Below are 17,908 nucleotides of genomic sequence, written 5' to 3' on the forward strand. Positions count from 1 at the left end.
GTTTATTTGAACAGTTTGGGCAGACGGAATCATGATAATTTGAAGAAATAAATAGAGGAATGAATATGTACATGTCGTAGATCGTATATGGACCAGGTAAAGAGATCTACATATGGAAGTAGTATCCTCAAACAGAGCGGGGGAAAGGTCATGCATGCGAGAATCTTAATCGAACCAAATTTATCAAACCTTGTCTTATACCCGAGCTCTGCGACTCCATCAAAGTCCAACCAATGATGGAAAAAAAGCGGAAGGGAACGAAGGACAGGCACTACTCCGATTTCCTGGTCTCAGCGGTCAGTGTAATCACTGTGATTCAAGCCTTTGTCACCGCTCCAAATCATCGAATTCTTCAGTTTTTGTACCCGAGTTTGCGTCAGTCCCCTCCAAAGCTGTTGGTGTTTCTCTCATACATCCACCGGGGAGGAGAAAACGGAATTTGTCTGGGTTGAGGAGTACAAACTGAGGGAGTCCGATACCGGATGTCATTGGTGTAAGGGACATCTGGGAGAGGAGATCGGTGTACTGATGTCACAAGTGAATTAGTGAGGGGAATGAGTCGTCGTGCAAAAAAGTACACGCACACTATAAGCTTCAGGTAGCATCCCAAATAGATCCTTGCCTCGACATATGGTCTGCTGTATTCTTTCTACTTCCAGATACTCCGTGCGCCCACCAAGACGATCAGAATGCGAGTAGCCTCTCATTTTCTGAACGAACTCTGATAGATCGCGGAAACAGAACGAGCAATGCCAACCAGAGTCAGCAAGAACGTTTTCCGATGACTTGGAGTGTCGGTAATAAGACTTGGGATTCCATACTTGTAAAGACGCTCGCCATGAATTGAGACCTAATAACCATTCGAAACTAAAGAACAGATTTAATTCCAATCATTCGAAAGATGACATTCAGACGCACCTGTACAAGTAATTACGCATCTGAAGGTGGATAGACTCGCCGAAATCGCATCCTTTCAGGAGCATCACGGAATGAGCGAAGGGTATCTCGTCGAGGTCCGACATCATGACAAGAGTTTGAGTATCAGGTGGGAACTCGGTAATATGTGATCGCAGAAAAGTGTTCATTGCGACGCGAGTGTCTCGTTCGACATCCCATGCTCTAGTTTCGTCATGCTCCGATGGACCGGGGAGGCTGGACAGCGCCTTGTATATAAACATGTACGTGAAGAAGGCCGAGCATCACTCACAATCGGTACGATATCTTCTTTGCGAATTTTTCGAACCTTTGTCTGTTGTTCTGAAAGTAGGTTTCTTTGGGTAGACCAGTGAACGTCGAATTACTCTCGATTATGAAAAAACGGTCGACAACTGGATCCAGTTCGTTCAGCCTAATTTCCAATAGATCCAGCTCACTGCTCATGAGTATCGCATCGAGAACTTTCGTGTTCTTTATGTTGTCCCTGAGTTTCCAGTTATGTAGCTTGCACATATTCTCGTCCGCAACCATCCCGTCTGCAAAGTAATGGGGAATGATATTCGAAGGGCCATCATCTTTATCCCAAAGAGGTCGGGTGGCATATGACAGGGTGTTCTTGAGCTGATAATGGTTCTGGGAGATGTAGTAGAAGGTAAAGGTGGTAAAGACGAGTACAGGAACGAGGATAGTCTTGTAACGTCGAGACATAGTTTAAAGGATGAAAGCAGGCCTGTGTGGGATACGCGCTGGATACGTGTCCCCGCAGTAATTCAGTGGGAAATGAGAATCAGAAATAAAATGTCCTCTACGGAATTGGTCACCGACTCGCGGTACAGAGGAAAGCAGAAATAGCTCCGGCCCGCACATTGCCGACTATATAAAACCTAACCTTAATCGTGGCGCACTTCTACCCCTGATGCCCATTCGTCAAGTCCAGCTTCCCCTGAAATCCCTGGAACAATGTGCTGTCTGCTGCAAGAAATTATCAGAACTCAAGCTATGCTCATTCTGCGGGGAAGTAAGCACATGCTCCCGACCTACTCTCTTCAGACGTTTGATCTCAAAGCATAGGTAACTTATTGTTCAACGGAATGTCAGACAGGAGACTGGGTGAAGCACAAAAGAATATGCGGTAAATGAGAACTTTTCTCTATTCTCATATGTTATTCATTGGGATATTTAGGCAAGAAACAGACTGACAGGATCTCACTGGATCAATTCCATCCCATTCTAGCAGTGCTAGCTGAATCCAATCGTCTTTTACCTGCTAGACCCATGCATCCCGCTATCACTCGCCAAATAATGAACACACCCAATCCATATGTTCCTGAAATGACCTTTCCGGATGGAACCAGCGCGAAGCTTGTTGTATTGGGTTAGTGGTGCTCTTGTTTTCTTATGACATATCACTCTATATTCCATCTTCCACTAGGCAAAGAAATAGGGTCAACTGTGCACCCTGTGTTGAACAATGAATGGTGGCCCACTGCTTTGTCTGATCAAGTTCGCGGCAAACTTGTGCGCCGTTTCTTGCGCGAAGGACATATTCTTCCTCTCATTTCCGCTGTCCTCGTCGCCCTCTTGGGCGAAATGTACACTTCTCCCGACGGAAACTCGTCCCTGCGACGAAGCAGGCTCAACTACAAAAGCTCTCCTATTGCGGATTTCGGTATCGCGAGAGGCAGAGCGAGTGTCACACCTCAGGACATGTTCGCGTTCTGGGACACACTCACTGATCAGTTTTGGCTCGGTCAGGATCCAAAGGATCATTATTGGATATACTTCACGACTCTGAAGGGCGAAGAGCTCGTCTTGGACTTCGGGTTGTTCACATTTAACTACTGCACAATAATCTCTGCAGAGCCTTACATCCATCCAGATGCAAATATGGTACCGGCACCACCTTCCCCTTGCTATTTCCGGAATCGCTCGATGGCGCGAAACGCACCTACCCTCCACACTGAGACTGGTCGTGTGTCTGTGTTGCGTAACAAAAAATTGCATCGCTTTGTCGAGCAGGAGTTGATTAATGAATGTCCCCACGACTGCAGCATCCTGTTTGACTTTATGGAATCCTTCTCCTCTCGCCCTTTGACAGTGGAGGAGAAGAAAATGACCGAAGCTTGGGTTTTTTGGAACACAAAATGGCTCAGGTGTATACTCAGCACACGACACTGGGTGAATTGGCCAGCTGAGCCGGCATTGGCAATTGAGCAGGATCCCGGAGAGATGGCCGCTCTGGATAAATGGACTCCACCAAAGGATATGAAGAAGAAGAGAAAAACCAAGAAACGTGAATACAACAAAGAGACGATCGGAAAAGTTTTTAATCGATGGGAAAACAGGGTGTGAGTCTTCCATATAGTTCCCAGGTTTCTCCGCATTTTGTACCATATTCCGCTGTAATTACTGAAGTGTACTGTTCAAGAGATTTTATCTGTATTTGGGTGTATTAGTTTGCCTTTGTAGTAAATGAAAGCGATTATGTTTTGCATCTGTGGGGTATTACTTTTTTGAATGACATGGTCTGAATTTATTTGGAATCATGAGCAAAGAGCTTCGCAAGCATCAGGAGGAAATGAAGGAGTACGTATGGTATCAGAGAAGATATAACCTCTCCATGGTCGAAGTGACTGAAGGAACCACTGGTCGCAACGACATTGATTTCACTTTCACTTATGTGTCACCCGAGTGCCTAACTCAGCATATAAAATTCATTTTGTTTGTTGTGAGGTTGATTTGGAGCGAAAACGTCACATTCTAAGATTTATCGAACTCGGCCACCTATGAACACCGCCTCATTCGAACTCTGATGCAGGTTTCGCTCATGTCGCTGTGAGATAGGAAACAACTATCAATATCGAGAATAGATTACTCGAAGTCACACACATACATACTTTTGTGGTTTTCTGAAGAATTATGAACGTTCATCATAGGCTGTATCACTGATTCCGCGAATATCCATGCCTATATTGACTACTTCGTGCTGTTGAGATGTGCTGTTGCCCTTGTTTTGGTCTTTGGCTTCGGCTTTGGTGCTTTTGCTGGCCTTTGAAGCACCTGATCCTCCTTTCGCTACTTTCGCAGCATCACTACCGGCCTCACCAGCACCCGTTATGGCGTCGATAATCCCAGTTCTGCATATCCAATTAAGGACTCAGTGTATGCATACGATTAAACGAATAAACCTTACATCTGTCTTGTATCGAGGGTCGACTCGTGAGTAGACAAAGTGCTGCGCACATTCATCGATTCGTCATGATCACTTCGCCTGACTCCATGCGGGGCCGCATATGCAGAACCTACAGAGAGACGAAGAGCAAGGACGGCAAGAAGCGCAAGTTTTATGGAAGTGGAAAGCATGATTATTGGTTGAATGGAGGAATGGGATAAGGTTTGGGGTGAGCGCGATTGTGTCGAATATAATTGGAGAGACCAGCTCTTGGAGAAAAATGCAAAGCATCGGTGAAGGTTTTATAGTTTTTGAGCTTTTTATTTCCTTCCCGGTTTTGAACAATCTGATATGTCGTTTCGAAACTTTCGATACCTGTCGGGAAACGAATATACTTCCTCACCGCCCCCTCGAATTCTCGATGTTGAGTCTTAGAAATACTGAAACTGTGGCCAAAGGTGATTCTATACATCACGTCATAAGAATGTAGTGTGATCCAACCTAGTTCTCCGCTGCCTACATGGTGGCGCTGGTGCCAGTGATGAAGCAATCTATCCATTTGCGATCCATTCTATAGGAGGTTGTGTAAGGTTCATCCCTTCCGCTATGAATTAATGCGGACTACGACCTTAGGAGTAAGATTTGAGTATAGCTTGCACTTGAACTGTAGAGCGTCTATATGAAAGTGCACTATCATGAGGACCACCCCCTGAAGGTCGACAATCGGAATCAGCGCTGACTCTAACAACCTGATAGCGGTTGCTACACGCAGAGCCTCTAGCGACCCACAACACTGAAGCTTCACAGGGGATGCGGGTTCTTTGCATAATTCATCTAAACAGACAGCTCAATCGACAAGAAAATTTGGAAAAAACCGCTCATACCTGAGTATCTTGTTATAGTACTCACTATGCGTAGATATTTTCAATCAGCATCTACATCCTTCTCAAAACCGCGACCACCTTTGCCAAAGATTTGTTCCGGGCTAAATGCGATGACCTTCAACATATAAGGTCCAGGTAAAGAATTTCCGCGATAGTCGTCACAACCATGGAGACAATAAAGTTCATCTTGACCGTAGCGTTGGGTGTTGCTGTTCCTTTTAGTAACTAGAAACTTTATAGTTCCAAGTTTTCAATTTCAGGTCCAAACGAGGTGAGCACTCTGTGGGCAGCAGACATTTGAAGCCATGAAGTCTCTTTCGTGAGGCGCGGTGATTGAAGAGAAAGCCAAAAAGAGTAAGAAAGCGTTACTAAGTTGAACGATGAGTATCGATTAGATATACAAATCCCTATCCCAGCTCGACGTGCATAACAGTGAACGCGGCATCCGGTTGACCTCCGGGCCTCGTCCGCACGTGGCATATTTGAGCTCCTTCGCAGTACTAGGGGAATACAGAGTCCGGACTTCGAACAATCTGGCTGCTGGCAGTTCTCCTTCTCATCCTCTCACCTTGTGCCGGCTACTAGCAACATGATTTCCAAATTCGCGCGAACTTTTGTCATCCTCGTCATTGTCCTTGTAAGATACAATACAATCTTCATCCTGTGTGACTGAAGCAAATTCTCCCAGTTTGCCCTGGCAATGTTGGGCTTTTTCCATGCGCCTACGCGATCTTATGTGGATCCTTGGACCGACCAACTCTTCGGCGAAGTACAACCAGGAACAGATTCTTACAATGTGCCTCAAGGCCTGAAGACTGCGCTGAACATTCCAAGTAGCGCAATCGAAGGAGGGGTGATCATGGAAAAGTTGGGAAATGAAACAGCGAAGTACGTTTCATTCTTGTTGCTACATTGCAATGGTCGGAAACTTCATACTCATGAATAAGTCAGGGCTGCACTCGGTCGGGCGACATGGAAACTCTTGCACGTCCAACCTTCGTATACCTATTGGTCACCTTTCTAATGATAAATTTCAATAAAGGCATACCATGACCTTGCGTTATCCAGAGGTATTTCTCTACCTTCTGTTGTTCTTGATCTTTACTCGAAGACATACAGGCCCCCACGAATGATGAGCGGGACGCGTTAAACTCGTACTTTCACTTACTTTCTCGACTGTACCCCTGCGGCGAATGTGCAACAGAATTCCAAGCCCTTCTCAAGAAGTTCCCGCCTCAGGTGCGTCCATCGTCCTACTCTCAAGAGCTGGTTGAGATTCATGCTATCTTATTTGATTAGACATCCTCTCGTCGAGCCGCTTCACTATGGTATGTCATCCATGTGCAACGAATTTCCCAACTGACTTTGGAATTTTCAATCATAGGTTATGTGCTGTCCATAATGAAGTAAATCACCGGCTTCATAAGCCTGAGTTTGACTGCGCGCATCTAGACGACGAGTATGATTGTGGATGCGGTGATGCGCCAATAAATGGTGTCGCAACTAACGAAGTCGACCCCATGGACCTTGAGGCTGATCCCAGTAAGGATGAAGTGACGGGTGCCAATTTGATCAAGGGTGGGCGTTGACCAAGTATGAATTTACTACAGTGATTCTCGTTTTTGTCCATATTTATCATGTATCATAAGTAATGTACGCAGTGGTCTCTCACTAATGAGTAACCCTTGATAACCACTTAACTTATTTTGAGTCATGAGGAGACCCCGCCGAGAAAATGAAGTGAGTTGGTAACGGACGTTTGACATGATATTTCTATTACCACCAGGTCGCTTTTGCTGTCGGACCGCCATCTGGGTCATTAGTACGATATGGTCATGATCATGAGGAAGCTGGCTTCCAGACTATCTTATCTTCAATCTTTCCCAGCAAAACCGTTTCGTTCTCGCACAAACTCAATCCCTCTTGGCCCTCCGTTACAGAGTAATACCACGTTCAAAACCCTGCGTGGAGGTCGCTTCTTCACCACAGGTCTAAGAACAAACTTGAACAAATCGTTGTCATCGCACTCCGCAATGGACCTCGAGACCTATCACAATAAAGGTTAGAGTCAGGAAAATCAGTCGTTAGCCATCGTTAGTATGTACGTTAACCGCTGAGTGCCCAAATACAGATCAAATCAAAGTTGTTGAGCGCTTCTTCGATCTACCTTTGGATTATAATACCCCGACTGGAGAGAAGATTCGTGTGTTTGCCAGAAATCTAATTCCAAAAAACAAAGCCAAAACAGAGAAGGAGGAAAAAGATCTGCCATATTGTGCGCAACGTATCGCTTCTTGAATTAGTTGGGGTTGATTCTTTGTCTCTCACCTCAAGTGGTTTACCTACAAGGTTGGTCAACTCACTATTGTCTAACGCGAGTTTCTTTGTGCTCACACAGTCTATCACATATCAGGCGGGCCTGGATTTGAAGTAGGTCTCATGGGGAGCTCAGGGTTTGCGGGTGAGGTTTGTCCGCTCAGCCTGTATCTGTTCGAAGACTGCAATGAATGGCTTCTAGATCCACGCAGAGGGATATCAGGTACGTGTTACTCCATCTCGTCCGACGTCTTCAACAGTCGAAGATTTCCTGCAGACACTCTGGCTCGACCCTCGCGGAACCGGATTGAGCACGCCAATATCAGCAGATACCCTACCTGCTCGCCTCAAATCAGACCAAGACATTGCAGACTATTTGAAGCATTTCCGAGCTGATAGTATTGGTACGCAACAATGCTCCTCGCGATCATCCTAGTCCCTTTGATATCTCTATCATAGTTAAAGATTGTGAATCCATTCGCGAAATTCTCATAGGCAACAAGCCCGAGGAGGAAGACAGGAAATGGACTATCATGGGACAGAGTTTCGGTGGATTCTGTGCCATCACGTACCTGTCTTTCTATAGTAAAGGTCTGAAGGAGGTTTTCATTACCGGAGGTCTGGCTCCACTTATCGACCATCCGGATCCGAACTATGAGTGGACTGTCCGTGAGTTGGCCATTGAAGACGCGGATGTGTTCAGAACTCATGCGTCATTTTGCAGGAAAGGTCATCAGTCGAAACAAGATCTACTATGAAAAATATCCTCAGGATATCGGTCGAGTATGTGAATTATGCGAAAATTTCCTACGTGTCATCCTTTCATGCATCATATCTTTACTGGTAGGTCAGGGAGATCGCCAATTACCTCGAAGAGAACAAAGTTGTTCTGCCTAGTAGCGGGAATTTAACAGTGCGTCGCTTTCAACAGCTTGGAATAGACTTTGGAATGTCAGGTGAGACCCAGTCGAAGCTATCAAGCGTCCATTTGCCACCGTACTGACCCTTTCGAATCATACCGTCTTCAGGTGGCATCGACCGAGTGCATCGTGAGTATTCGTATGTTTTTTTCGAATTCATGCTCATTCCCTTTTTCTACAAGAAACCGTCTTCCGAGCAGCGAATGATCTAGAGCTTTTTGGGAAGTTTTCGTACAAGACATTGCAAAACATCGAACATAATCAGTCATTTGATGGAAATCCTATATACGCCATCTTGCATGAGCCTATCTATTGTCAAGGGCGAGTAGCGTCTTTCCGTGTGCGTGTATGTCTGATAAGTATTAATGGACATGTTATAGCAAAGCGTCCCGATGGTCTGCGGACCGCATTGTACAAAAAAATCCTCAATTCTCATGGGCGCATGTCAAAAAACTTTCTGCGAATGAGCCTATTTATTTTACCGGAGAAATGGTAAGTGAATTCTCTGCTTTCCCTTGGTTTGAAATTTGGAAGACCCTCATGTTGTAGATTTTCCCGCAAATGTTTGATGACTACGCCAACCTACGCCCTCTGAAAGGCGCTGCTGAACTTCTAGCTCAGGATGTGTCTTGGGGACCTCTATATGACTTGCAGCAACTAGCAAATAATGAAGTTAAGGTTTCAGCCGCTACGTGAGTACCAGTGTCACATCCCGTGGTTCTGCAACAATTGAACTTTAGATCCACTGTGTCAGATATTTCGAAGATATGTGAGTAATGTCGATGATCCATTAGAAGGTTTCAGTGAAATATAACAAATTGAAAATCAGGTATGTTCCATTTGAGCTTTCGCAAGAAACAGCAGGCAAGATCCACAACACGGAGCAATATATCACAAATCAGTTATTCCATAGTGGAATTCGGGAAGATCCCAAAGATGTGATAAAACGACTTTTCCAGTTATCGAGACGGGAATTTGCGTGAGGTGGCTCTGGGCTGCGTTACACACCTGAATACGCTCCTGTTAAAGGTTACTCCGCTACAGAAGAGAGCGAAACCAAGGAAACATCGGATTGCTAGTACGCAAAGATCGATCTACTACATTGTTTTTCCGAAGTCTCTTTGATCGGGATCTCGACAGAAATCGAAAGTAGTTGCTATATGTTTAGTGATGTATGTTTGAAGATGTGTGCAGGTTGTAGAGGAACTTCGTGGAAGATCAAGAGTTGGAAGTGAGTATTGCGCCTCATGAACTTTGGTCTACCAGTACAGCGGAGTTCTAAAGAGTTCTGATTGAAATATATAAAGTGGCTGTGCCCTACGTGGGACTGATCAGAAAGTGGTTGAATGTTTTCTGCTTTACCGAATGCCCGATGTCGCTTGTCTGTTGGAAGACCTTGTTGGCCTACAAACAACATGCAAATCCTTTAGACGGTCACAATTTTTCTGCCTCTCCTTATCCTCTCTTTTTTTCCTGTTTTTTACCCTCACATAATCTGGTCCAAACCTTCCTTGACTTAAAGGATGGACCCTCCAGATTCCCTCGAGAAAGTATGTGTCTTCTGTATATCTTATAGCTGTTGCACTCACCCTGGGCATTTGACACGTAGATCTTCCAACGTGTAGAGGAGGAAAGCCAAAGGAGAGCCGAGGTTGAAAATGGCGTGCTGGCAGTCTCAGAGGACAAAAATATCGCGGAAGAAATAGCCAAACCTCTACCCATAGACGTGCAAAGACTTTCCTCGCTGAAGTCACGACGGCGCGGAAGCGTGTCTATCACGCGCTTTGGTCAGGTAAGCTTATTTATCCTGCTCTCCACTGTAATTCTCACAACACAACCAGTTGGCAGATGACACTTCTCCAAAAGACCCTCCCGCGAATTCTCCCCCTACAACCCCTACGACCATCATAACCGCTTTGGCTGCGCAGTCTCCTTTTTACCAATCTCAAATTTTGGTAAGTTCTTGTTACCGTCCATTCATCACGTAAATCATGCTTGTTCAACGATGTGCATAGAACAATAGCCATGAGTCTATAGGCTCGCATGCTTCTGACAACGAGGGGTTCCATGCGGAGGATGACAATCACGTCACCCAGGTGCACAGAATCGCTGCTCGCCAGACTCTGTCCCGTGCAGTTGGATCTTTTCTCCCTCGTCGCTTGTCGCGCGCGCGGTCTCGACCCGTAATCGAGGACAGTGACGGGACCTTGGTTATTGGTGTCTCTGTGCAGGCTGCAACTGCGACTGTAGAAGAATCCTCCCCAGCTGAGTCACATCTTCCGTCTACAACGGTCACGGTTGGCGCCTCTCTGGCCCCCAAGCTCCACTCCAAAGAATCCATGTCCAGCCTCAAAAGCACCTCGTCCAACAGTAATTGGGCCTCCAACAATACCTGGGTTGCCAAAGCCAAGGATTTCACAAAGAAATTACGTCGAAAAAGTGGGCAGCCTCTTACGCAATCAACTACTTGAGATTCACAACTCCAGGCTTATAACCGCTTGCATTTCGATCTTCTTGTACATTCTCTTCGTGTTTCTCTTCGCTTTGCTCATTACCTGCTCGCTCGCCTGAGTCGTCGTTGCTTTGGGTTCTCGTCGTCGTAAATCTACACATTGCTGCTATTCATTCCTCTTGCCATCCACTACGCATACAGAATACATTACTACATTCATTGGAAATCATCACAATATCGCACCAACAAGTTAATCGTGATCTTGAAGCTTTGAGTTTCAGTGATAGTTCGTTCTGCGGCAACAAATACCGAGATGATTGGACGGAGAATCGATGGTCTTTACTTTCGGTATCAACACCATGGACAACTCCATTGAAGTACGAAAATGAAGAAAATGAACCTGTACAAATTCTTTCTTATGCATAGATGGGCAAGGCAAGTCATCCTGGTTTCTTCTTTCATCAATGATTTACGTTTCTCGGCTTCTCCAAATAGTCTTCATCATTTGAGAGTACATAAAATAATCTCCTTTCTGCCTCTCGAATTGAGCCGGTTGTCCATTAGTTTACCGAATCGGGTAAGCTTCATTTCTGCTTCCACATTCATTACCTCTTCTCTTTGTGCTTCTTCGCACATTTACATCAAGGGTTCCATTTTGTCTTGCTCGAGTGCCTTTCAAGACATGCACAACCTAAGCCTCAAGTTCTGATACTTATACGCATAAATAGCTTGTCCTGATCTTCATCCCTCTTCATCTGCGTCCTCATTTTTCGATACCTTCATTGGCCGACTGAGAGGGGACTAAAATCCGTGTAATATTCCTACTTCACTGGTTTAGCTTTCAGGCAGTGAGGTGGCTATGGCCCACTTCTGTTCATATTCTTGTTCGCGCTGATTTGATTTCTTTCCAGATCTCATCCATGAACTACCAGATAGATTACGCACACCGATCTCGCAACTGCCAATGTAAGCGCGAGTACGAGGATATGATATCTAGAAATGCGTGTACTCGACATTCGGACACGTTGACATCTCCTGGGTACGAACCGGATCGTATTGAGCCGTCCACTCACCCGTACTCCTACAACATATGTACACCTCATGTTCATCGCACGAGTACGGATCGGAATTCAGGAATGTCCCACCCAGGATACCGTCCGCGACAGAGTATCCCGAGCGATGTCTGTAACATGCCATCGTGCTTGAATGACGAAAAAGGAGCCGAGGTTAATCTGGGACAAGATGACCCACGCCAAAAAGAAAACTCGAGGACAAGCAGCGAGGTTCATGCAGAGCACTCGAATCTTAGCGAAGTGCATGCGATAGATCCAGCCTGTCTGCGCCCAATAGTCAGATTTGACTATGCGTGTCTTGAAGACCTCGATGAAGAGCTTATCCTTCGACCAAGGAGCGCGTTCGCGGAAATGTGCTGGTCGACTGCAGTACAAAACATACCTCGGACGACCAGACATAGCCAATCTTCAGCGCAGAGTCCCCCTTCTAAATGTTGCCAACCGTGCTCCGCGCTCAACTGGCGCTCACCTTCGCACTCTTCACGCTTCCCCTTGAATTTTAAGGTATCAGAAGGTTTCTTCGCCACAGACGAAGGCGGTCAGTCGGAATGCCACTCTAGCTCAGAATCGGACCGTTCACCTTCCAACACCTGGTATGGTTCTATTGAAGAATCTTCTGTGATGGTGGTCACCGGGCGTTTAAATGTTTTAGAGAATCATGATGGTGTGAAGTTGTTTGAAAAGAAATCTAGTCCTAGGATTGTTGTCGTACCTTCGGACTCAATCGTGAGTGAAGATTGATTTTTCCCTTCAATCCCTTTCGCTTTTTCATTAATGCACCCCTATGCAATATGTCCATACAAACTCCGTTCATCCCTGTTTTCCTTCCTGTTTTATTGTTTGCACCCGAAGTTGCTGCGTCCCACTCATCCCAGAATTTTCCTCACTCTAGATTCATGTCGCTTCCACGTACTATCACGAGCTCGATAATGCAGCCGCCAGTGATCGGCTCGACATTCCTCGCCATTGCGGTGATTACAGCGATAATGAAAGCTCCAGAATGGATTTTCATGACGAAGAAGAATCCAACGCTGACGTGGGACCATGCATTTCTATCCAGGACGATGATGATGTTCTTCTCTCACAGCCTCACTTTCTCCCAACTCTAATAACTCATTCCGTTCCCCATACAGATGCACTCCTATATTCGAATCTATATTCATATGGAGTAGCAAATCCTCAGGAATCAGTCGGCTTTTTTCCCATTCCGGTTGCTGGATCCAGGACCACTGTCAACGGAGAAGGCCGTTGTAAAATAAAACTTCCTCTAAGGAGCGGGAGCTTTGGAAGTAGTGTCTCGAAATTCTGTCAGGCTGTCTTCCCTCTGTCGAAACGGGTAGTCAAACGATAGTCAGATACCGGGATTGCGTTCGAGAAGTGTAGAGAAAGCGAAGCTGCGCGCGCTGTTCGGGCCGTATGCTTAGAATGAAAGTTCAATGAACTATTCAATTGAGTCTTCGACAAGGCCAATGAAGGAACAGAGGTGTTGGCCATTCATTCTATGACATTTTTCATCACTACATTCCGACTTCAGTCCATTGAACAGACTTTTCTCTACTGGAACGAGTGTACATACTTTGTTTGGTTCAAATGATAACTTTGATATATGACCGGTGGTTATTTGCGACGGTCAACCGACGGGCTTATCTGTATAAAACCTATCATGTAGGCGGATCTCGCAAAATTCGTGCTATTTTACCCCTACGTCCAATTACCACTGCTGGCCAGTCGTTTTTGCTAGTCAAGGAAGTCTCTGCTACAACTTCTCTTTTCCGGTTTTATTGTGCCCGTACGTCCTACTGATTCTGGACACGAGCTCGCTTCGACCTTCTTCATAAACAGCCGTCTCACTGTTATAACTGACGAACGACGGATACTATGCGCTTCAACATTCCCTGCTTGGCCTTGGGTCTTATCTCCACCGCATATGCGGTCCCTGTCGCAATTAATGTGAGTGTTATCGAAAGATTATCAATGTATATGTGGTTCCTCTCCCTGTACCATATGTACGGGGTTTTAATAACGATACTCTGCTTTAGGTCGGTCTAAGCTACTCTAGCATTACAGCACGCAATGGGAATTTTCCCCATGTCGAATACGAATTTACAAGAGAAGGCCAACCCAGAAAGATCAAACTGGAGAAAAACCTTCCTAAATTCAAGTTTCCCTCTCATCAACCTTCATTAGCCAATGCCGCGGTTGAAACAGTACTTGCAGGCTTTGGAACCACGGGATCCGCACTCAATGATTTCGTGGGTGTGGATATGGAGGAGAACCAGGACCCTCGCACGATTGATTTCAATGTCACCTCGGTCATTCTACTAGAGCCTGGGGGAATTTATTGCCCGTGTGTGGGGACGGCAACAATACTTTTCAAGAGCCAGACTATCATAGGGACGCTTATTTCCTATGAACGTCGTTTTCCCGCCGTCGAGGGCGACGAAGCACAAAAAGAACGAAAAGAGAGGATCAAGAAGGAGAGGATACAGAAGACCAAAACCATTTGTTTAGAGTTTGTACCTGCAGGCGCAAGGTATGTCCTTTCCTGGCCATATCGAACCTCGCTGACTATATTTCAGTAAGAATCCGGAGAATGGAATTGGAAGGTTGAATCATAGATGCCCTGAACTTGACTGAGAATCTTTACTTTGCACGGTGTATGATGTTGAACAGTATCCGTGTTCTGGCGTATGTTGTGAGCGCCAACCGGACTGGATATTGTATCTCTTCAATAAGTAGGGTTGCTGTATTCTACTAGGCTCCACTGTCATGGACCACACCTTGCTTGGTACATTGTAGATTTGAGACGCCGCGCGCAGCGAGTAGGTACAGGGCCTCCATATGCTAGGTGGTGAGTTGCTGTGGAACCTTCAGTTCAAAGAGTGGCCTGCACATCAAAAATGTGTATCCAGTATCCGGGCATGCGCTATAATTGATTGCCAACACATGGACCAGCATCCACGTCATGGGCCCTCCTGGATATGCAGCCTGCCTTCTATGATCCTACCCATTATGAAGTGGTAAAGGACAGTCAAGTTTGATTTAGTATTTACAATATAACAGAGGTCTTTCCAAATGTGCGTTTTCTGTGAATCTGTGGCTGATGGCGATGTGAAAACCGGCCACAGCTTAGGGCTGCAGCGCTCAGAGCGTATCCTTCAATCAACCCTGAAGTGTATCTTTATTTTCTGAAACAAGCTCTTGTGATCAGACTCTCGCATAAATTTGCACAGCCGACATATAAAAGTGCGACTGGTCGAGGGATTTCCCTCTTCGTCGACTTCATCCTCTGTTCTGCCTTGAAATACGTACTGCTGGTCGGTCGTCCTTTCTGGTCAACGAGAATCACCACAGTTATCCCCTTGTTTTACTGTCTTTATTCCTGTCCATCTGTTGTTCGTTCTTCACTGTCAGTTGTCTATCCATCGATATTTCAATCACTAAACTTACCGGAAGGAAGTAGTCTTCAAAGCTACCTCACTGGTCATCCGCTAGCTAACGACGAACATCATGCATTTCAACATTGCCTATTTGATGTTTGGTGTTACTTCTGCTGCATATGCAGCCCCTGTAACGAACGACGTGAGTGATGATCTCCGCAGTCATCTGTATCCCTCGTCGTTCTTTCTGCGGCAGCATCCTCGAATTTCTGAACCAATTTCTGAACGATGTTCCCCCCTAGGTGTCGTTAAATCCTATTTCCAGACCTGCGTCGGTTGTAACCCGTGCCCCTGGGTTCTATGCCAAGCAACACGCTCAGTACATATATACAGCGAACAGCAAGAATAGAAAAGACGGCCAAGAGCCGGCCAACCCAAAAATCAATGCGGCAGTCGAAAAAGCACTCGAAGGCTTTGGAGTCACGTTTGAACTCGAAGCACTCAATGATTTTGCAGGCCTGAAAACGATGGATCAAGAAATTCCATTTGAAGTCATATCCGATGTCGATTCATCTACAACGGGTCTTCGTTGCCCTGCAAAGGGACGGTCAGTATTTTGAGAGAGACAGGAAAACTGTTCGTCACGGGTAAATTGACCTCCATCCGTATTAAGACTTATAAGGGGCCGCTGGACGTCACGAAGGATGTACGCGAAAAAATGATCGCAGAAGAAGCATTGAATACCAAAACCATTCGGGTTCCTTTTCCTTACACGCCTGCATAAAGAAGGTGCGCTTTTTCCTTGCCTTCGAAACTTGTAATTGAATGCTTGTTGGTTGTCACTAGTTGGTGATTGATCCTTCTAAAATTGTGAAGAGGCTGGTTTTTGGGCCACACTTCGCGCATTACTCTCTCATCTGAGTTGCTTGGATGGGGGAAAAACTGTGTCGTTGTACTGGAAGATCTCTTCGCTTAAACGCTGTTGGTGTCTTTTTAAGTAGAGCAAAAAGTGTGCAGACAATGGCGAAACAACGCAAAGTGTTCAATCTGCTTCATGCCCGATGAGTTGATGCACAGTATATACGGACTATGTAGTTGAGTTTTGGGCAGCGATAGTTAACGGCAGGGGCGCGGAAAGGAATGTGAAGTCAGGCGCTCATGATAAAGTATCCAGCGCTTAGCGCAGACGTGACAGGATCGGCAACTTCCGTGCTACGTAGGCGTTTATGTGATTCGAATTACCTTTCAGGCCTTCACGCTGTCCATTGTTCGCACTTTATAGAACTATGGTTGGATATTCGTTGCGCATCACATGTATGGGCTTCGTCTTCGGGATAGGGTATAAAAGGTCCGAAGGAAGCCCACACTACACTCTGTAATCAACCAACAACATTATCAGGACGAAGAATCAAGAAGAATTTTCGGGCCTGTACTCTATATCACCCCTTCTAATCGACTATTCAGTGCCTCATTCATTCTCCCCATACCTCAAATGCCATTTCAAACTGTGGGCCTACTCCCAACAAGTTCCAGATCGTCCAAGAGACGGATCAAGAAGAAAGGTCTTGGATGGGGAATCGATGACATCGCTTCGTCTGTGCTCCCGGTGAGCATATCTCCCGCTCATTCTCAATTTTCTCTCTCATATCGTTCATTTATCGCTCATAGGCCTCATCCCCCTACAAGCATACAAGAAGCCAGGAATGTTCATCTTCCACCATCTGCACCACCACACCGAAACCAGTCAAAACGCGTCCTAGATCGTCCACAACTGTTGGATCCATGATTAGTAGACCATTGTTCATGGACAAATCGAATGACACGAATAAAGAATCAAAACTCGACGCGATTGACGCGCTTCAGTGCGATCTTCCGATGCTCACAACTCTTCGAACTAAGTCGGCTTATTACGATGACCTACATACCCTCAGCGCTTATGGAGAGCTTCCGATTCCACTATGCCATCTTCCGTCATTTTCCCCTGCTCCCGCTCCCCATACGACAGATGTACAAAACCCCAGCAACAAAGCGTGTGTTTCGATCGATTCGGCGAGAAGCCCAACTTCACCTACAGGTCGGTTGTTCGACGTCGCAAAACCTCCGGCGATGGCGAAGAGGAGGAGGTACACGATCGCCACGTCGAAACCTTCAACGGCGAAGGAAAAGGAGAATCCTCAAGGAACTAGGCCTTCTCTTGGCTCGGATGGACCGGAAGAGATGAAAGAAGAAAGATTGTCATCAGTTTTAGTAAAGAACGATGACGAGAGTGCCACCTCGTCAACGACCTGGGCAACACAAGTTCCTCGACCGTCGCCCATTCGTACTTGCTCAATTTCCTGTGTACCCCTCGCCTCTTGCTCCCCTGCTGTAGAGCCTGTCAAAAATCAGGTTCGCGCCTCCGATCCGGTCCAATTAACTCCTGCTTCCTTAAAGTCCCCTGCACCTCCCTCTCCAATTACCCCTCTCCCTGCTAGACGAATGAACGTCAACGTTCGTTATATCAAGCACTATCCATACATGATCACCGAGCCTGCTAATTCTCCCCGGATCGAAGGCGAGATTGAGGAAGAGGGTGTGTTAAGTCGGATGAAGTATCATCTCGTTAGATTGTAATCCTTTCATAGGCTTCAATTGCATACGGGACTGCAGGAGTGTAACGATCGTCTATACTTCATCTGCCTCTTCTACGATATTGCGGCCACCGGGGGGGTTTCTGAATGTTCATGATCGAATTATAACGAGTTCATAGAATGACACTATTCGATACATAGATTC

The 17,908-nt window shown here is 45.9% G+C and overlaps 9 protein-coding genes across 9 annotated transcripts; 7 read left to right on the forward strand and 2 right to left on the reverse strand.

Annotated features, from left to right (window-relative positions):
• Window positions 1–1,774, reverse strand: C8R40DRAFT_1151884 (glycosyltransferase family 17 protein). Its single transcript, XM_046229559.1, has 4 exons — window positions 1,208–1,774; window positions 919–1,152; window positions 585–867; window positions 1–525 (listed from the first exon to the last, which is right to left on the reverse strand). Exons 1-4 carry the CDS (start codon window positions 1,642–1,644, stop codon window positions 328–330), a joined length of 1,152 nt encoding a protein of 383 aa, XP_046083136.1. The 5' UTR covers window positions 1,645–1,774; the 3' UTR covers window positions 1–327.
• Window positions 1,775–1,840: 66 nt separating this feature from the next.
• C8R40DRAFT_522356 (uncharacterized protein) lies at window positions 1,841–3,385 on the forward strand. Its single transcript, XM_046235327.1, has 4 exons — window positions 1,841–1,954; window positions 2,035–2,068; window positions 2,120–2,311; window positions 2,369–3,385. The coding sequence occupies exons 1-4, from the start codon at window positions 1,853–1,855 to the stop codon at window positions 3,286–3,288; spliced, it is 1,248 nt and encodes a 415-aa protein (XP_046083137.1). The 5' UTR covers window positions 1,841–1,852; the 3' UTR covers window positions 3,289–3,385.
• A 50-nt stretch (window positions 3,386–3,435) lies between these two features.
• C8R40DRAFT_1239441 (uncharacterized protein) lies at window positions 3,436–4,448 on the reverse strand. The gene is made up of 3 exons (XM_046233484.1): window positions 4,130–4,448; window positions 3,830–4,073; window positions 3,436–3,769 (listed from the first exon to the last, which is right to left on the reverse strand). The coding sequence occupies exons 1-2, from the start codon at window positions 4,297–4,299 to the stop codon at window positions 3,854–3,856; spliced, it is 390 nt and encodes a 129-aa protein (XP_046083138.1). The 5' UTR covers window positions 4,300–4,448; the 3' UTR covers window positions 3,436–3,769; window positions 3,830–3,853.
• Window positions 4,449–5,581: 1,133 nt separating this feature from the next.
• Window positions 5,582–6,581, forward strand: C8R40DRAFT_1162386 (ERV/ALR sulfhydryl oxidase domain-containing protein; the record flags this gene model as incomplete). Its single annotated transcript, XM_046230235.1, has 7 exons — window positions 5,582–5,629; window positions 5,681–5,880; window positions 5,944–5,991; window positions 6,035–6,062; window positions 6,112–6,231; window positions 6,292–6,320; window positions 6,377–6,581. The coding sequence occupies 7 exons, from the start codon at window positions 5,582–5,584 to the stop codon at window positions 6,579–6,581; spliced, it is 678 nt and encodes a 225-aa protein (XP_046083139.1).
• Window positions 6,582–7,025: 444 nt separating this feature from the next.
• Window positions 7,026–9,211, forward strand: C8R40DRAFT_1162387 (alpha/beta-hydrolase; the record flags this gene model as incomplete). Its single annotated transcript, XM_046230236.1, has 13 exons — window positions 7,026–7,053; window positions 7,124–7,267; window positions 7,391–7,458; window positions 7,511–7,531; window positions 7,586–7,712; window positions 7,768–7,977; window positions 8,033–8,091; window positions 8,156–8,264; window positions 8,337–8,357; window positions 8,411–8,549; window positions 8,609–8,720; window positions 8,778–8,920; window positions 9,058–9,211. The coding sequence occupies 13 exons, from the start codon at window positions 7,026–7,028 to the stop codon at window positions 9,209–9,211; spliced, it is 1,335 nt and encodes a 444-aa protein (XP_046083140.1).
• Window positions 9,212–9,550: 339 nt separating this feature from the next.
• C8R40DRAFT_522436 (uncharacterized protein) lies at window positions 9,551–11,088 on the forward strand. Its single transcript, XM_046235328.1, has 4 exons — window positions 9,551–9,778; window positions 9,838–10,020; window positions 10,070–10,183; window positions 10,244–11,088. Exons 1-4 carry the CDS (start codon window positions 9,752–9,754, stop codon window positions 10,697–10,699), a joined length of 780 nt encoding a protein of 259 aa, XP_046083141.1. The 5' UTR covers window positions 9,551–9,751; the 3' UTR covers window positions 10,700–11,088.
• A 112-nt stretch (window positions 11,089–11,200) lies between these two features.
• Window positions 11,201–13,368, forward strand: C8R40DRAFT_1119665 (uncharacterized protein). The gene is made up of 3 exons (XM_046228732.1): window positions 11,201–11,528; window positions 11,592–12,479; window positions 12,646–13,368. Exons 2-3 carry the CDS (start codon window positions 11,601–11,603, stop codon window positions 13,102–13,104), a joined length of 1,338 nt encoding a protein of 445 aa, XP_046083142.1. The 5' UTR covers window positions 11,201–11,528; window positions 11,592–11,600; the 3' UTR covers window positions 13,105–13,368.
• Window positions 13,369–14,530, forward strand: C8R40DRAFT_1119668 (uncharacterized protein). Its single transcript, XM_046228733.1, has 3 exons — window positions 13,369–13,703; window positions 13,793–14,286; window positions 14,333–14,530. Exons 1-3 carry the CDS (start codon window positions 13,632–13,634, stop codon window positions 14,388–14,390), a joined length of 624 nt encoding a protein of 207 aa, XP_046083143.1. The 5' UTR covers window positions 13,369–13,631; the 3' UTR covers window positions 14,391–14,530.
• A 733-nt stretch (window positions 14,531–15,263) lies between these two features.
• On the forward strand, window positions 15,264–17,746 carry C8R40DRAFT_1174112 (uncharacterized protein; the record flags this gene model as incomplete). The annotated part of the gene is made up of 4 exons (XM_046232133.1): window positions 15,264–15,335; window positions 15,436–15,740; window positions 16,598–16,739; window positions 16,802–17,746. 4 exons carry the CDS (start codon window positions 15,264–15,266, stop codon window positions 17,744–17,746), a joined length of 1,464 nt encoding a protein of 487 aa, XP_046083144.1.
• Window positions 17,747–17,908: the final 162 nt, after the last annotated feature.

This window comes from Lentinula edodes, assembly GCF_021015755.1.
Source record: "Lentinula edodes strain Le(Bin) 0899 ss11 chromosome Unknown C8R40scaffold_34, whole genome shotgun sequence".
NCBI lineage: Eukaryota > Fungi > Basidiomycota > Agaricomycetes > Agaricales > Omphalotaceae > Lentinula > Lentinula edodes.

Excerpts from the sequence above, each read along its gene's own strand:
- C8R40DRAFT_1119665 (XM_046228732.1), top strand. The coding sequence starts at position 11,601 with ATGAACTACCAGATAGATTACGCACACCGATCTCGCAACTGCCAATGT. Across the intron at positions 12,480-12,645 it reads TCGTACCTTCGGACTCAATC|ATTCATGTCGCTTCCACGTA; the intron begins GTGAGTGAAGAT and ends TCCTCACTCTAG.
- C8R40DRAFT_1151884 (XM_046229559.1), bottom strand. The coding sequence starts at position 1,644 with ATGTCTCGACGTTACAAGACTATCCTCGTTCCTGTACTCGTCTTTACC. Across the intron at positions 868-918 it reads ATGCGTAATTACTTGTACAG|TTTCGAATGGTTATTAGGTC; the intron begins GTGCGTCTGAAT and ends TCTGTTCTTTAG. Across the intron at positions 526-584 it reads TGCTACCTGAAGCTTATAGT|TACACCGATCTCCTCTCCCA; the intron begins GTGCGTGTACTT and ends TTGTGACATCAG.
- C8R40DRAFT_522356 (XM_046235327.1), top strand. The coding sequence starts at position 1,853 with ATGCCCATTCGTCAAGTCCAGCTTCCCCTGAAATCCCTGGAACAATGT. Across the intron at positions 2,069-2,119 it reads GAAGCACAAAAGAATATGCG|GCAAGAAACAGACTGACAGG; the intron begins GTAAATGAGAAC and ends TGGGATATTTAG. Across the intron at positions 2,312-2,368 it reads CGCGAAGCTTGTTGTATTGG|GCAAAGAAATAGGGTCAACT; the intron begins GTTAGTGGTGCT and ends ATCTTCCACTAG.
- C8R40DRAFT_522436 (XM_046235328.1), top strand. The coding sequence starts at position 9,752 with ATGGACCCTCCAGATTCCCTCGAGAAA. Across the intron at positions 10,021-10,069 it reads CTATCACGCGCTTTGGTCAG|TTGGCAGATGACACTTCTCC; the intron begins GTAAGCTTATTT and ends CAACACAACCAG. Across the intron at positions 10,184-10,243 it reads TTTACCAATCTCAAATTTTG|AACAATAGCCATGAGTCTAT; the intron begins GTAAGTTCTTGT and ends CGATGTGCATAG.
- C8R40DRAFT_1119668 (XM_046228733.1), top strand. The coding sequence starts at position 13,632 with ATGCGCTTCAACATTCCCTGCTTGGCCTTGGGTCTTATCTCCACCGCA. Across the intron at positions 13,704-13,792 it reads CGGTCCCTGTCGCAATTAAT|GTCGGTCTAAGCTACTCTAG; the intron begins GTGAGTGTTATC and ends ACTCTGCTTTAG. Across the intron at positions 14,287-14,332 it reads TTTGTACCTGCAGGCGCAAG|TAAGAATCCGGAGAATGGAA; the intron begins GTATGTCCTTTC and ends ACTATATTTCAG.
- C8R40DRAFT_1239441 (XM_046233484.1), bottom strand. The coding sequence starts at position 4,299 with ATGCTTTCCACTTCCATAAAACTTGCGCTTCTTGCCGTCCTTGCTCTT. Across the intron at positions 4,074-4,129 it reads ACCCTCGATACAAGACAGAT|AACTGGGATTATCGACGCCA; the intron begins GTAAGGTTTATT and ends TTGGATATGCAG.